This window comes from Lycium barbarum, chromosome 2 (genome assembly GCF_019175385.1).
Source record: "Lycium barbarum isolate Lr01 chromosome 2, ASM1917538v2, whole genome shotgun sequence".
Taxonomy (NCBI): Eukaryota; Viridiplantae; Streptophyta; class Magnoliopsida; order Solanales; family Solanaceae; genus Lycium; species Lycium barbarum.
In genome coordinates this window covers 96,672,315-96,690,278 of record NC_083338.1, presented here as the reverse complement: position 1 = coordinate 96,690,278, position 17,964 = coordinate 96,672,315, and the positions used below count along the sequence as shown (strand labels likewise).

General features: G+C 36.1%; 1 protein-coding gene and 1 long non-coding RNA gene across 2 annotated transcripts; both read left to right on the top strand.

Moving 5' to 3' along the window:
* Window positions 1-14,005: 14,005 nt before the first annotated feature.
* Window positions 14,006-14,774, top strand: LOC132628692 (uncharacterized). The gene is made up of 3 exons (XM_060344457.1): window positions 14,006-14,383; window positions 14,480-14,572; window positions 14,643-14,774. The coding sequence occupies exons 1-3, from the start codon at window positions 14,006-14,008 to the stop codon at window positions 14,772-14,774; spliced, it is 603 nt and encodes a 200-aa protein (XP_060200440.1).
* A 393-nt stretch (window positions 14,775-15,167) lies between these two features.
* LOC132621083 (uncharacterized) lies at window positions 15,168-17,598 on the top strand. The gene is made up of 3 exons (XR_009575410.1): window positions 15,168-15,299; window positions 15,402-16,006; window positions 16,116-17,598. It is a non-coding gene; the product is annotated as an uncharacterized LOC132621083 (long non-coding RNA).
* Window positions 17,599-17,964: the final 366 nt, after the last annotated feature.

Here is a 17,964-nt window from a genome sequence, read left to right as displayed (position 1 = left end):
TGGGTGTTGTTATTTGTGATGTTGGTTTCAGATTGGACATATTGGGACTTGGCACATTTGGGATTAGATGCTACACTTAGGCTATGACACATACCTGGTTTGATTATGTTTGACTTATACTTGTTGGTTTATCTACCTATCTTGCTTTATTGTATGAATTATGTTAGCTATACTTAGTCGGCCTATGATACCTACCAGTACTATGGTTTTGTACTGATCTGTACTTGTTGGGTTCTTTTATGAATGCAGAGTATCAGGCTGGGTCATTATCTGTCTCCGTGGCTGATAGTCGCTTCAGCATTAGCACCGAGTTTTCAGGGTGAGCACGAGCCATTCGCTTCCTTGAGGACTTTTCCTCTTTTTTGTCTTATTAGTCCTATTTTGAGAGATAGACAAATTTATGTATTATTATCTCAGACTTGTATATTTTCATAGATGCTCTTATATGACATAGATCAGACCCTGGGGGTGTTTCCTTATTCCGCACTATTCTATTATATATTATTATGAGACTTACGTATTTATTCTTTTCCGCTTGATCGATTTAATTATTCATGTGTTTACTTATCGCTGGGTTGAATGTTCGCTTACCGAGGTGGGAAAGGTAAGTGCCCGCACGTTTTAGTCCAAATGGGTCATGACACTTGTTGAGGCTTTCCTCTTTGGAGTACCTTGAGAAAGGTAGCGGGTGCACTTGAGAGAAATATAATTTTCAGATTTGCAAGTGTTATGTCAAATAATCCCAACATGTTGAATATATATAAGGCCAAGAAATGAGCATGTGAGGAACTTGTGACCACGGATAGTGACCTTACAGAAGCCTTAGACTTTTGGCACACATACAACTGTTCTGCTATAGTTCTGCGTGAACAGTGCAACAACTTTACAGTTGTTATTGTGCTGTGCTGCTCTCAAAGCAGTGGAGGACCTGGTCCCTTTCTTGTTTGTCAAATCATCAAAACTATGGAATCTTATAACTCATCAATTTCCCCCTTTTTGATAATGACAAACTTGTGCATGATATTCCCCTTGAGGACCAGGTATCCTTGCATAGTCAGCTACAACAATTTGTTGAGCAATGAGAGAAAGTCAACATTCTTCATCTTCTATCAACACTTAAAGAACATGTCATGTTCCCCCCGTGGGATTAGAGCAATGTCTTCCAGACTCAATTGGATCCAGGTTCAAACCGATTCCATGAAAGAAAATGATCCAACTTTATCAATCAATCTTCCGTCTTGAGACCAGGTTCCCCCTATCGATTTGTCCCTTAACAGCAGGTGATCATTTTTACTTTTAAGAACAATTAGCAATTAGCCGCCACTTAGACACAGAGAAACATCAGTTAATAACATTATCATCATTTATTATATCCAATTTCATCTTCACTTATCTAACATACAAAAAAAATTCATACTTCACTTATCTTCCCCTTGTTGTCATCATCGAAAAGAGTTATCAACAGCACAAACTTAAAGAAGTGCAGAGATATTAACTCAGGTTGTTAAAGCGACTCAACATGAACAAAATCAGAAGCAACAAGACATAGATTAAGGAGAAACATATGCATAAATCAAAGATATCTGCCACTGATAGGACCATAGCAGTCAATATGAGCATAAACATACATAATAAAGTCCTTAAAAACATTATCAGTATTATAGTACAAAAAGAAAAGACAAAGGAATAGGAATAGAAAGAGATTAGGAACAGGGTGATCAAGAACTTGGTTTAGCAAAGAAAGAATCAATGGGTGGCTAGTTTGTTGGAGTTGAGAGCTGCAATCAGCGTGTCCACTCTAGCATCTGCTGCGTGATGTGCAGCCAATAGTTTTTCTTGGAGCTCATCAACCTTTCTCTTTAGTCTGGTATTGTCTTCTCTTAGCTCAACATTCTCGACCTTCAGCACCGTCCTAGGACCATGTCCTTCTACTTTCAGATTTGCATTTTCAGTCTTTACCAGAGCATTTTCAACCTTCAGCATCTCTATATCTGCTAGAGCTTTATCGTTCGCCTCAATCAGTCACGAAATGGTGGAAGTACATCCTGCTCCTCCTTTCTTAGGTACGATTTCACATTCTTCTAGTGTACCTAGAGAAAACATCTATTTCTTGATTCCTTTGGTGGCAATTTCCACAGTAACCTCAAAATGTTTAAACACTTTTGTCAGTAAGAATCCATAGGGGAGTCCATGTACACCGTCCTTAGTATTAACAAGCTTCACCATGTGTTCGATCATAAGAGAGGGCAGGCTGACTCTGTTTCCAGCATCCAAAATTTCCATAAGGACCAGGTCCTTCTTAGAAGCAATGCATCTTTTCTCTTTTCGAGGTAACAATACTTTGTTGACGAGTTCAAAGAGAAGCTGATAGGTGGGTTTTATCTATTTTTTGCATACGGTATAAGTGGTTATCTCTTCACCAAATCTGACTATCAGACTTTTGAATTCGTTAGAGGCCTTGTCATCCCCAAGCTTTTTCACACTCTCTATGGGTACTCCCAAGATCTCACCAAAGTGAGTCTCATCCAATGTAAAATCAACTTTTCCAACTTTGTACACCAGAGTGTTATCATTGGTGTATTGCAGGTTCACAAAGAAGTCAGCAACCTCTTCCTCATATGCTAGAGCAGGGCCATCAAGAATATGGTACCATCCTTGAACTCTCAGAATTTCAAATAGCTCAACCATTCCTTGGTGCCCCTCCACTTCTGAGTCAAACACCCTGCCCAGTAATACCCTCTGTCCTCTTAGATTTTCTAATCTCAGTAATTGTTTCTCCCTCTTTGAACTTCTCTGTTTAGAAGAACAAGGTTCCTCATCCATGCCTTACTTTCTTATTTTTAAGGACCCAACATCTTCCTTTTCATGTGATTTTCGTTTCTTAAGGGTCTTTTGTACCTTTTCCCTTTCAGCACCATCTTTCTCTCCTACATCAACCTCTACTCTTGCCTTTTTTGTGTCAGCAGCAGGTTTTTCCTTACCCCTAGAGCTCCTTCTTATCAGAGAGGTTTCCTCCTCTTCCTCTTTTTAAATTTCATCCACATTTTCCACAGCTTCTTTGTACCTTAGTTGACTCAACTCAGCAGTTTTTACCAGTCTCTTTCTCTTCTTTGTACTCTGCTTACCCTTGGACTGTGAGGCAAGTTATCCTCTAGTCCTTGGTCTGGAAGGGGATGGACTTTCGATATGTTAAGAAGAAGTCTTCTTTTGTGCAGTAGATTTACTCTTTCCCAACTTTCCTTTCTTGAATGTTTTGCGGTACCATGTCCCTTAGCAAATACTTTATCAGAGCCAGATCCCTTTGTTGATGACTTTTTCCAAGGGACGACAATAGTAGATAGAGGCATAATATCCAAGGTTTCTTTGTTGGGACCAGGTACCTTTTCAACGATATCTACTTCACTACCCCTTTCCTGGATCGCTATCTTCTCCTGTACTTGAGCGCTCACTTCTTCATCCTTTCTTTGCTTTTCTTGCAGTTCTACAGACACGCACTCCTCTCCTACATCGACACATCCACTTACAAAAACTTTTATATTCCCAAAAAGATTTGCACTACCCAAAGATTTGTTCAAGTTTCCACTTTCTACCAAGACTTCAGGTGTAACCTCATCCCTAGTTTCCATATTTTCAATGCTTTTATCAACATTATCAGCAATTTGGGATACACCCAGTCTCTCTTTACACTTAGTGCTTTCAAGAACAACATTTGAATTTTCAAATTACCCTCAATTTCTAGTTCACACCCAGCATGCATATATTCTTGATTAATGTACTCATCTACGTTTGCTTCTTAGTCCAAGAGATTTGGATTACCTAAGTTTACTGCTGCTTCATTTGATTTTTCTGAAACTCTCTCCCCTTCTTTGGTAGCATCTTTGGTAGTTATCTCCACTCCACCATCCTTTTCAACTACTTCCTCAGTAAACCCGAAGAGTTTGAAGGTAGTGACAGAATTGACACTGATGTTGGAGATAGGTTTGTCAACTGAGAAGGGTTTGTGGATTCAAAGGCACAATCTTGTGATTTTTTCTCTTTTTGAGTTTCAGAGGGACCGGGAACGGTTGATTTAGAAGCAGAGCTTATTTGGTTTTCTTTATGGGAATTTTAGGTTTCTAACTCAAATACAAAGAATGGATGGTCAGTTTGAAGAGGGGCTTGAGAGGATGGATATGTAGAGATGGCTTCAGAGGCATTTGAGGAGGTTGAATCTTGGTTAGACATAGCAAGATTTTGGGTATGAAGAGGTGATTTTAGAGGAATAGGAAAGGGGTTTGATCTAAAAAATATATGAAGTAAAGAGAGAGAAAGCATTTTGGTTTGAATATGTATGAATAAAACCCTTTTGATTGGTCGAGAGATGGTTATCAGACCAACACGGGTCAGATTTGGAGAATATAAATCGATATGATGAATTTTGAAAAGGCGGGAGAAAAACTGACAAGGTATTCAGGAGACATTAGTGAAGTATCTACATGCTCGACAAGACTACTAACCTGAGCCAGAGAGACCAGGTCCCTTGGCATTGAGATTGTTTAGGCAGAGAAATCTAAGAGATGCAATGTCTCCAACGTTTAGGCAGAGAAATCTGAGAGATGCAATGTCTTCAATGCTTATGTTGTCCAGAGATTGTCATGTAAGCATACCTGTAATAGTATAGGAGTGAGTTAGATATTAAAAAGAAACTTTAAGCATTTGTACTTATTATCTCAACATAGCCAATCATTGAGGAATATGCTCAGTTCTAGCTGATTTCTCTCTGGGTGCCCCCTGCTTGATGCTTTAAGCAGGATGTATGCACTATAATTCTCCATCTTTCATAACTTCGGATGACTTGACTTTTCCTTCACATTTTCCCTTAGAAGAGGCTGTTCCATATTGTTGTGAATGCTGCTACTCAAGTGCTCAATTTGCTGTGGATCGGAGCAACACTCCAAATGATAGCAAATTCATTTCAGCTCCAAACGGAATATATTTAAGCCATCTACCTTGAGGTCGTCTTCAAAGGAGGATGATGAGGACCAGGTCCTTTAAATTTTAAGATATTTCTGAACCCTCTTAATTATCAACGAGAGAAACTCCGCTTTGAACCATGATAGACATCAGAGGTCTCAGTATCCTTTATCCAGAGTATTGAATACGCTTGAATCAATCAGTAGAAATGTTTCCTTCTTTGATGATGAAGAGTTGTCACTTTCTTGGATTCAACTCCCTGAGTACCACGTCCCTTGATAGAGGTTGATTCAACTGAAAAGGACCTGCCCATCTTTGTAGTAGGTGACAATGCTTCTAAGACATTTTCATTTATAGCACAGAGAAGGATCAAGTATCCATTTGTGAATGATCTTAGGATTAGCTACATTAACTTCTCCTTAGTTAACGATTTTCTCTCACTTGTAGCCAAACCTTTCAGTCTTGGTGCACAATCTCACAGAAGAGTGTCTTGTAGTTTTGCTCATATAAAGAATGTCTCATTTTTTTCATTTTTGACACCGACACACTCCTGTTCTTTAAGGCTTTGAGTGAAAGACTATCCATTTCTTCGGTCTTATGCTCTGAGCAGTCAGCGTCTATGTCTACTGCCCTTTCTCACTCCAGCCTTTTCCTTTGATCACTTGTTGACCCTAGGAACCAAAACCAGTTTGGGTCCCATTTGATAATAGAATGGATAAACTTGATCTTTGTTTACCCATCCTTGTCGCTTACTCTTCTTCTTCCAGGGATCGGGTCCCTTGTCTCTTATTCTGTTTTCAAACACCTCCCTTCTTCTCTATTCAGCTCGAGCTCTTGCTTTGACCCATGTCTCATAATAACCAGTATGGTCATAATGAGAGTAACTTTAGTTTTCATACCCAGATCAGCATTTGCCCTGAGTATTGTGTGAAATTCTGGCTCTTTCCGCACCAATGCTTTGTTTTACATCATAACAAGCACAGACTGGAGTAGCTTCACCAAAAGGCCATGCCCAAAGATATGACATCTCAAGATTAGTCTCAACTTGCTTCACCTCCTCCTGAATCAGCTTATTCCTTTCAAGTTCAGCAGTGAGGTTCATTTTAGCCTTTTCAAGTTTTTTTTTCAATCTCAAGATGAATCTCACTTATTCCCTGTTTTACCCTGGACGGAGTGTTCATTTGCTTCTTTATTTAACTGATCAGTAGAGAATTGTCTCTGGTTGCTATCTCAACATGCTCCTTTAGATTTACTATAGTGACAGCCATATCATCTCTAGCTTGTTTCAACACACTAACCGTCTCACATATAGAGGTTTTCTCATTTATCAAGCTAAGACGGCCAACAATCAGCAAGTCTATAAAAGATAGCAGTTTCTCTTAAGAGTAGCTTTCCAGACCCTTTTGAACATCAAGAAGGTTTACCTCTTGATCAGTATCACATTCAAATGCAACAAGTACAAAGATGGAGACATCTTTTAAGGCCTTTCCAGTGTCTATCATGGGTATCTCCTCTGTTGCAGCATCATCTTCTGATTCATTTGAGGAGTCTTCCCACACATCCAAGGCTTGCTCTACTGGGATGTCATTATCATTTTTGTAGTTAACCTTGTCGTCAGGGACCTGGTCTTCCTCTGCATCTTTCTCTTGATATTCCTGAAGGTGGAAGGAATATGTTTTCACACTTCGACCAGGTTTCCCACATTTTTTACTGCAAGGGTTTTCTTTGATAATTCTACTGCTGCGTCCTATCTTTGACAACCTTCTGGAGATGGTAGCAATTGCAAGCTCAAACTCATCTGAATCGCTTTTAGTCTGGAGGCTCTATAGTCTCAACCTTTTACCTTCTTCTTTGTATGGTGGAATAGCCATGAGAGATCCTTTCTAGGTGTTACCCTTTTAGAAAGAACCTGCTCTGATACCAATTAATAAATCGATGCGTCCACCAAAACAGTCTAGAGGACCAGGTCCATAAACTGTTTAACAGTTAAGTGCAAAAAGGTAAATAAGACAAGATGTTTTACATGGAAAACTCCTTGCTCAAGGAATTAAAAACCATGACCTGCCTCTTGTTGGCTTTCAGCTTCACTAGATTGAGCAAAGTGTAAGGTTACAAGTTTTTGTCCTCGGAATTAGTTCCTAAATCTACCCCTCACAACACCTCTGTTACAGGTGAATCTAGGTCATTAATCTCCCCTCACAAACAACTCCACAACCTTCACCCATTTTACTCCCCTAGGTCGAGAAACTAATACACCTAGACTGTCCTACAATCCTGGTGTACTACTCAAGGGAACCCCTTGAGAATTAAACCCACAATGACTAACTCTAGCCAAAGTGTTAACACATTGTTTGAAAACAAAGAAAAAGACAATACCTACAAACAGTCCTTCTTTAAAGGAGTGTAGGTTTACAATATATAGAACAAGGAACAAAGACTCTCAACAACCCTAAGGACTTAAAACATCTTCAGTTTTGGGATCTGGTCCTTCGGCTTGTTGAGGCTTTGCTCTTTGGAGCACCTTGAGAAAGGTGGCGGCTGCACTTGAGAGAAATATAATTTTCAGATTTGCAAGTGTTAGGTCAAATAATCCCAACATGTTGAATATATATGAGGCCAAGAAATGAGCATGTGAGGAACATGTGACCATGGATAGTGACCTTACAGAAGCCTTAGCCTTTTGGCACACATACAGCTGTTCTGCTACAGTTTTGCGTGAACAGTACAGCAGCTTTACAGCTGTTATTGTGTTGTGCTGCTCTCATGGAAACCAGTGGAGGACCCGGTCCCTTGCTTGTTTGTCAAATCATCAAAACTATGGAATCTTATAACTCATCACGTTGTATGTTAATTTGGGTAGCAATGCGATCAAAATTGACTCACATTTCTAAATCTTAAAAAAAAGACTCACTCCCTCCTCCTGTTCCCTCTCTCTCTGCACCCACTCCCTCCTCCACCTCTCTCTCTCTCTCTCTCTCTCTCTCTCTCTCTCTCTCTCTCTCTCTCTCTCTTCTTCACGGGACCATAATCGTTGGCATCTCTGAACAGCTGGTGGTCAACACCACCGAAAAGGTCAGAGAGAGAGTTTGTTGTCAGGTCTGGTGGTGGTGTGGCTGGCCGGCGTGCAACTGAAATTTCTCTCTCTGCAACTGAAATTTCTCTCTCTCTCTCTCTCTCTCTCTCTCTCAAATCTGGTGGCGGTGTCGGAGTTCGTCGAAGAACGGAATTCTGGCGATGGCCGGTGGCTGCTGTCGTTGGTGGTGTTAGAGTTAGTTTTTGTATAATAGTAGTATATGGGTGTATACACACCGTTTATACATTGTTCTACACCTATATACATAATTCTTATTCAAAATTGATCCAGATCTAAGTTTATACCCACTTAATATAATATTGTATAATTGTGTATAAATGTGTATAAGTGCGTATTTTCGTGCATAATATTGTATAATTATATTTTTTAGTGTATATACCTACATATTATACAATATTTGTATAATTGTGTATAAATGTGTATAAGTTTGTATTTTCGTCTATAATATTGTATAATTATATTTTTAGTGTATATACCTACACATTATACACCTTCAAAAACCTATATACATAATGTACATGTCTTTTGTATATAAGTGTATAGCTTTGTATAAAAGTGTTTGTGGGCTAAAGCTTTGCAATGTATGTTTTGGGCTATTTGTTTGCAATGTAAGTGAACAAATTGTATATTTCTGAAATTTTCCCTTTAAAAAAGGGGCATAAAGCACGATGATTTACTTAATACGGGGCGAGGCATAAGCCACGAGACATGGAGCATAAGTCCAATAAATCTTTAAATTTTTAATTTATAAATTAATAAAATATCATAATATATCATAATAACATAAAACTAAGAGAAATACATTAAACATTTAAGAAAAAAAAAAGAATTAAAAAAAACATATTGAATAATGCAATAGTGCAAGGTTATTATGAAATACAAATTAATTACCACATTTAACTTTCAAACAATTAAAACATTACAATTTCTTAAGAAAAGTTATCCAACTACACATTTACCTCCCTAAAGTAAATAAGCGATAAAACTTTATTGGTATTATAATTTAAAAAATTACCTCTTTATGAATAAATAAAATTGCTTTGAAATAGCACAGTAATATAAGTCTCATAAATTTGAGAGACATATATAGAACTAAGACATGAAGATCAATATATTAAGTGAAATTTCAGCTATCTATTTTCCAAAAATGAGCAAATGATATTCACCCTCACGATGTTTTCAATTACTAAATATGCAATACTATGACTCGTTATTTGAGTTATTCTCAATCTTGATATTTTTTAAATGAATTCAACTTTAATCATTTTATTAAAGAATTTTGAGAGTCAACAATGTTAATTAGGTAATTCCCCACACGATTTTGCACAGGAATGATAAGACAAGCCCCGAACATTGAGGGTTAGGTGGGTTTAGGGTGAGCAATCAATTGCTTGAGGCATAATCCTCACAAACCAAAGAGCATTTTGCAAGTGATCCACCGACAGGCTACCCCTGGGACCCAAAAAGCTTTTTACAACAACGGATGATAATTTATTGAAGGAATAATTACTTGGCATAGCTACTTCTAAGAGGTAATTATTAATAATAATTATTTTTTAATTTATTTATATTTAGTAGCTATAGTGATGTTGTAAATTACCATTCGTAGTTATACCAAAATACATCAAACTTCTGTGGCCGGAGTAGTTATTGAGTGTGGCTCTACCCCTACCTGCCCAGGTTCGAACTCAGCCAACTACATTACTTTTCTTACATATTTTTCCTTGCTTCTTCTCCGTGTGTGATGCCAACTACATTTCAAATAAAGTTCAAATATATGTGACATCAAATACAACTGAACATGTACACTTAAATACTAAGAAGAGATAATAAGATAGTTATTTATGTAAGTTTACCTTTGTTGAATTATCGATAATATTAATATTAAGAAATGTACAAATATTGAAACCGAAAGAGATACATGTGAGAAAAAATGCAAAAAAGGTCGAATTAGTAGCTTTTGTCCTCCGTTTAACTCTTGGTCCAATATTAAAAAATAGAGGGAATTTTTTTTTTTTTTTAATTTTTGCCCTTGACCTCCTAACAGAGCTCAAACTTGAGGGCAATTTTAAATTATAGTCAAAAGCTGATTGGTAAATTTGGAATTTTTTATCAAAGAATTCATACACGTCACCCGCCTCATGCTGAGTTAATTTTCTGGATGGTCACCCAAGTTTAGGGAATTTCCTACAAAAGTTACTTTTGTTTCATTTAGGATAATAAAGTCACCCAAGTATCACTATTTTCCTCAAAACAATACCCCAACACCTCAAAAGCCTCTTTCTCTCCTAGTTGGCATGCCACGTTATTAAAGCCCCATATTTAACTCATCAAACTCATTTACTTAAATTCATATTCTATATCCAATAAAAAATGGCCTGGTTAAAAAGCGGCAAAGAAACAAACTAGCATGTAATCTAAATGAATTAGAATTAAAAGATGATTTTTTTAAATCTATAGATACCTTTTGCATGAGAAATAAAAAGACCTCGATGGTATGGAAATGGTGCCAAAACTTACATTAATATATTATAAAAGGGCCAATCCAAATTTTTTGTAGTATTTAGTTGTAGACTTTAGTTACATTACAACTAAGAGGTTCCTTCTTCCAAATTTTCTCCCATAGTTGTCTTTTATTACTTCATCTACTATAAGATATTATATAAAGATTAAGTACTTTCAAGTCTTTTTTTGGTAATACAAAATCCCTTAGACTAACTTTTTTGAAGATGATGTAACGTGTACTTTAACTTTTTCATATGCCACATTTTTACTTCTACTATATTTCTTTATTACTTAGGGTGTCACACTTTAAAAATTTAACAGATAAAATTGATCTTCGTTTGAATTAGATATTGTTACCTAATTTGTTTATTTTTATCTAAATTATTTGTTAACAATATTGAAATTTGAATCCCATCATCACCGTGTTGTGTTGGTTTGTGCATTGATTAGCTATATCATTCATGTTTAACAAAATTAAATTTTTTCGGATACTATTTGGTATATTCTAATATTTTATTTTTTAAAAATGCATGCGTACTTAAATATTGCATAGTTTCTAAAATGATAACATAATGAACAATGTATGTTGTAGCTTATACTCCATTCATCTAAAAAAAAAAATAGTGTCAGGCGTACTACGCGCAGTGGCGAAGCCAGGATTTTTATTAAGGGGGTTCAAATATAAAAAAGTAAACACACAAAGAAGCCAAAGGGGGTTCAACGTCTAATATATATACATAAATAATAATTTTAACCACATATAAACAGTGTAATTTTCTGTCGAAAGGAGTTCGGACGAACCCTCTTGACCCTTCCTCCCTCCGCCTCCGACTACGCGATATGAATTCATAAATATATTTCTTAATTTAAATTTACACTTTAAAAATTACATAAAAAGAAGGGAAATCTACATGGCATAGAGAACATTAGGATTTATTTATGTTTAGTAGCTATACTTTTCCTAAATTACATCTCATAGCAAAGTAGTGTATCTCAATAACAATACATAACTAATACAATAAAAGTAAGGATATTAGTAAAACTAACCGTAACTTAAGGTCTGTATGCACAAATCACCCCCATTCAAACTAATTTCTCTCTCATTAACCCCAATCTCTTCCGTGTTTTCCTCCGTTTTCATTCCCCACGATTCTCCATCAGATTTCTTTTACCTAACTACTAGCTACGCACTAATAGGTAAGTTTTTAAGTTGTTTTATACGATTATTTTGTTAAATATCTTCTTCCATTTTTGTGATTTTAAGCAAAAGGGTTTCCGCCAATGCTAGGGTTTTTTAACAAACTTCAATTTTGAATTTTGGGTTTAATTGCAGACGGAAGCACTCCATGCAGAGTTACTAGAGGTATACCCAATTTTGTACAGAATTTTGATGATGCTCCATCTTTTGATTTGTGTATAACTCAAGATGAAAAAGATTTTGCAGGCTCAGTTGCTAGAATGGTCGCAGAGAGTAGTATTAAGATGCGACATGACCATGTAAGTATGGAAACAATGGATGAGGAAGGTTCAAAATTTATCAAACAAAAATAGGTCGTTCATCCATCGAATTCCAAATCCCCCGCACCGAGTACTGAAAAGCGAAGAAAAGTCATCGATGGCAGTTCAGTTAGCAAGGGCAAAAATGTTGTTGAAGATGGACCTTCCAAATAATTGGAGGTACTGTATTTCAGTTTTTCTCTAGGAATCTTGTATATGTTTTTAATATTGAATACAATGTAATTAGAATTATTTGTTCTGGATACACCTAGAATAGCTTACTTTTGTTTTGACAATAGTGTATATATATACACATACAATTACTTTTGGATACACTGTATACTTGATTATTGTATTTGAACTGAGACTGCAAAATTCTCTGTAAATGTTTTTTAATAGTGAATACAATGTGACTAGAATGCTTTGTTTTGGATACACTTAGAATAGCTTACAGTGAATACTTGAATATTTTGGATACACTGAATACTTGATTATTTTATTTGAATACACTGCACTTGATTACCTGTATATGTTTTTAATAGTGGAAACAATGTGACTAGAATGATTTGTTTTTTATACACTTAGAAGAGCTAACATTTGTTATTGACAATAGCATATATGTATACACATACATTTTATTTTTGTGATACACTGTATACTTGATTATATTTATGAATACAGTGTACCAGCAGATGCGTTGATGTATATGATATAATAGTTGAATTTAATGAAATTATGCAGAGTAACTTCTTTGTGAAAGATACTCCTACTCACCCGGTGCACATGAGTTGTTAGACCAATACAAAAGTATCTAAACAACTAAAGGAAAAACTTACTGACAAGCAGTACAAAATGTTTGGGGAAACTTGGTTTGGTGTATTTCTTCGAATGCAACACTCTGACATTCAAGCTCAGATCCTGAGGTGTTGCATGGTGAAAGATCTTATGGAAAGTACTCCAGATGCATTTTTAATTGATATCAATGGTAAGGAATTGCAGTTTTCTATCAGGGAATTTGCACTCATAATTGGGCTGAAGTGCATTGGCGATGAGAATGATTTCCCATTTAACCGAAAAGGAAAAAACAGAATTTTGGAGAAATATTTTGGTGGTTCTAAAACCATGCCTTATAAGGCAGCTTTGATGGAATGTTTCAAAGACAAAAACTGGGGCCTTAATGATGTTGATGCCGTTAAGATTGCGATATTGTATTTCATACATACTTACATCTTGTCCAATGAGAAGAAGGTTATAAAGATACCAAAGCTACATTTTGAGTTGGTAGAGACCGAAAGATATGCAGATTACCCATGGGGTAAGAAAGCATTCACAAAGTTGGTTAAAAGTATGACACACAAGATGAATTCGGAGAAAAAGTTTTATAGGCTTCACGGAATGCCCCTTGTAATGCAAGTTTGGTTATACGAGTGTTGTTCACATGTTGATGAGACTCTTGCAGTCAAGTCAGGCAACGACATTCCTAGAATGCTAAATTGGAGGACCATAGAAAGCCAACCAACTTTCAAAGATCTGATGGATGGCATGTTTAAAGAAGATAACAGCCTGGTAATTTGTTTTAATCAACCTTATTTATATCATTTTTTATTTTTACTTGTATCTGTTGCTTTTTTTTCCATATGAAATGTATATTGTGATGTATTCAAGTTGTTGTATTCAAGTTTAAAGTTGATAATAGACCGTCATATTATTGATACACTGCAGTCAATAACATAGTGTTTACACAGCTTGTATTAAAAAAATAATACTTCCTATGTTCTCTATGTCAAGTCATTTATAAATGTGTGTCTTTGTATTTTATATTTGGTTTGATACAAGTTCTAACAGAATTATAATGTTGATGTAGGAGATGTGTACTTTTGGTAATATAGTGCCGACGATTAATGAGGTTGCCTCCTTCAACTGCGCCCCCCCCCCCCCCCCCCCCCTTTGTTATCGATGCACAAACTACCACTGTCCCAACCCCTGCGTATGATGATTTTGCTTCTACCCCACCCCATATGGGTCATGACACACACAAAAAGGGAGTTGTTGCATCAGACTCTCAACCTGCTAAGAAACGTAGGCACGTCTGCTGGGGCTTCATCACCAATGAAAGTTGATATGCAGCCCAGAACAATTTCAACTTCCAACATCACTCCCCGTAGGAAGATGTTGACTAAGATGCCCGATATTCAGACTAAAAATTCAGTTCCTACAAATACAACTGAACAAGTTCATCCAACCCAACCATCTGCCGAGCGTGATGTCCGGACAACCAGCAAACAAGACGAGTTGTCTCTCATGAGGAAAAAGCTTGATGATTTTAAGAAGTTGGTATGTGTAATTTATATATATATATTTCCATTTTTCTCTGTTTTTCTTGATATTGCGTGGTAAGCATGATATGTTGTTATTTGTTTCAAAATTTAGGAGACGGACGAGTTCAAAAATCTCCGCATATTGATCAACGACAACCTGACAAAGGTCCTTCAAGCAATAAAAAGGGATAATGATTCAGAAAAGGTAAAGTAAAGCAATTAAACACACTAATATATTCAAGTGAAATAATCATACATAGATTTTTTTTCAATAGTGTGCTGCCAGCGAATCTCCGTTTCAGCGACATGCTGTTGACTTTGACCATACAGTTGATCAGAACACACTCCACAAATCACTTGTACAAAATGATACTAATACAGCTCATTTTCAAACAGAGGCATTATAAAAGACTGTATTCATATCACTGTATATGTATCGTTTCAGTTGAACCAGTTGTATGTATGAATACAATATTCACATATGAATATTGTATTCATATCACTGTATACAAATATGAATTTTTATACTTAGTGAAGTGACTACTTCACATATGAATATTGTATTCACATCTATGTATGTGCCAACTATATACAAGATTGTATCTGTGCAAACTGTATATAAGACTGTATTCATATCATTGTATATGTGTTTGTTCATATCACTGTATTCAAATATGAATATGTATTCAAGATTGTATCTGTGCAAACTGTATACAAGACTTTATTCATATATGAATATTGTATTCATATCTATCTATTCATATATGCCAACCGTATACACTAATTTTGTTTTGTGATATATTTTCCATTCATTTTTATTCATACAGGATGTTGATGTCAACAAGCTTAATTCTAGTGGCGATACAGTAAAAGCTTCCACTGAAGAGATTCAGGTAGCATGCGACATTACAAGTGAACATGGTGAATCAAAGGTATTAAAATGAATACAATCTCTGGTGCAAATATTTGTTCAAAGATTTTAATGCATTTCAGAATCGGAATAATATTAAAATGTTCCATCTTTTTGCTTATAGGGTTTTGGATCTCAGATTCCTGTCGAGGTATATCAAGAATCAGCACGTGGTGTCATGCCTACAAATGAAGGAAGCCCCAAGTCAGTTGCCGATAAAAGTGTTGAAGGTGTATCTTCTATATCAAAAGGTTGTTCTTGCTGCCGATTCAAATCGAGAGACGCTGCACAATGACAAAGTTGACATTAAACAAGGTAATTACCTTGTTGAGTTTGAGGACAGGGATGCTGTAGTGGAAACGGAACACATTTCTCAGATTGAGTTGGCTGATGACTTACTCCCATCTTAAAAAACTATTGCAAAAATTGTGATGACACTGCGTAAAGACAGGCGCCCCGGCCCTTTGCAAGTTTCTCCTTATAGGACAAATTTTGGGTCAGCTTCGGGTTAGTATTGAGTTACTTTTCATTTTAAGATTATATTCAATTCTCCTTTTATTTAATGTGATTTAAATTTTGTCAGGCAGGTAGTTCAGTTAAGTTGACGGAAATATTTGACAAAAAGCACCCATTTGAGAATAACTGTATCAACAGGCCACATGATTCAAAGCTTTTCGATAATTTCTCGAAATGGATTAGGGAGGGGTTGCTTGTAAGGCATGAGAACAGGTAATTTTTTTTTTTTGATCGCAGATTCAAGAATGACATGTTTTTTGATATATCTTACATAGTGTTGAGTATGCTTGATAAACCAGGTTTTTTTTTATGTATTGTATAGAAAGAACAAAGATGACCATTACAAGAAGGGCAAGGCAACACTGGCGTTATTCTTGGATTGTGGTATAGAGAAAATCAATGACAAAAATTGGTTCTACCTTTTAGAAATGGATGGTCAAATGTGGAATGACGAGGTGCGATATACCTTATTTTTTCACATACAGTTTAAAGTTGTACGTATTCAATAATAATTGTTTGTAGTCTCTGTTATTGTAGCACATTGATGTCATGTTTTATTACTTCCGAAAGAAATCCAAGTATGATTCAAACAACACATACAAGTTTACCACTGTCGACTGCCTTTTCAAGTAAAAGATTGATGATATTCACAAAGCGTATACTGACTCGGATGGTGTCTTAAGCCTTGGTCGACAAGAAGATGCTTTATCTGAATACGTTAAAGGCCACCGGTTGCTATGCACTCTCCCGTGGCATTTGGTTGACCATATATTCATTCCATTCAACATTGAAGAAATAAATCACTGGTTGTTGGCAGTTCTGTCATTATTGGACAGACGGATATACGTATATGACTCGTACAGAGCTGCAGGTCACGATGCAGCTGTTACGTCTGAAATTGACAAGCTTGCCTCGCTATTGCCATTGTTCTTACATATCACAGATTTCTATCAAGAAAGACAAGGAATTGATTGGAATCATCACCCTGCATACAAAGGCAAAGCACCGGCTGATAAATTAGATGTCGTGTTTGTTGACAATCTGCCACAACAAAGGCCAGGGAGCATGTACTGATGTTTCTCTTCTTTTTTTTTCTACAGTTACATATATTCGGATAATTCGTCTTTTTCATATACATTTTTGTTTTTTCTTTCCTGTGTGTAGGAATTGCGGGATGTATGTGGCTGCATTCGAGGAGTATTTGAGTCAAGGAGAAAGTATTCCAACCGGTGACCTTGATGCTGAATTAATCCGTATGAGATATGGTGCACTTCTGTGGGAATACGCTCAGAGGAAGTTAGAAGCCGATGTCGAAAGCTATAACGAGGCACCTCCAAAGCCAGCCAGTCCAAAGATTGATTTTGATCAAGTTGAAAAAGATCATAGTGCTTTAGTGTTTTTTTTTTTTTTAAGTTTTCTGGATATGTGAAACGGAAGTAGCAACTGGATATGTTTGGTTTTATCATCTTTTTCTGGTGGTATTGTGATAAACAGAATATACAATGTTCAGTTTAACATTTTATGAATTCAATAGTTGTGTTATACATTGTGCAGCGCAGTTAATCATTTATACTTTTCTTTCTTTCTACATAGCTTTATTCAGAGGAAATACATTGTCCAGTTATTCATTTTTATCGTTATGAATACACATTTGAATGTTGTTGCTGGTTTTCATTTTATTTTTTTTGACGGATTGTGGGTGTAGCATTCAACTAAGTATAGTTGCTACTTCTGTCTACTGCTTAATTGTGAACTGAAGAGGTAGAAATAGCCCCTGTATGAATAAAATACTGCTTGAACTTTGCGACTGCTTGGACGAAACAATCACTGCATGCGTTGTGACTTGGACACCAGATAAATATGTTCAATGAATACATTTTTCAGTTTATCACTTCTTTTTTCAGAGTCTGGTATATATCTGGTTACTAGGAGCTAGTAGCTGATGTATTCAGAAATCTTGCACTGCCATATACCGTTCTTTTTACTCCACTGTATTCATAATTACTGGATATTTGTATTCAGAGATATACATTGCTATTTTTCCAGAATTAATGCAACATAAAACAATGAAAATTTTCCAAAGTATTCATGTGGAATTCCTTTATTATCAGTGATCCAAACACGCATACAAGAACAGAACCAGTGATCCAAAACAGACATAAAGGAATAGA

Coding starts and splice junctions, on each gene's coding strand:
- LOC132628692 (XM_060344457.1), top strand. CDS start 14,006: ATGCACAAACTACCACTGTCCCAACCCCTGCGTATGATGATTTTGCTT. Junction 14,384..14,479: donor TTGATGATTTTAAGAAGTTG/GTATGTGTAATT, acceptor TTCAAAATTTAG/GAGACGGACGAGTTCAAAAA. Junction 14,573..14,642: donor GGGATAATGATTCAGAAAAG/GTAAAGTAAAGC, acceptor TTTTTTCAATAG/TGTGCTGCCAGCGAATCTCC.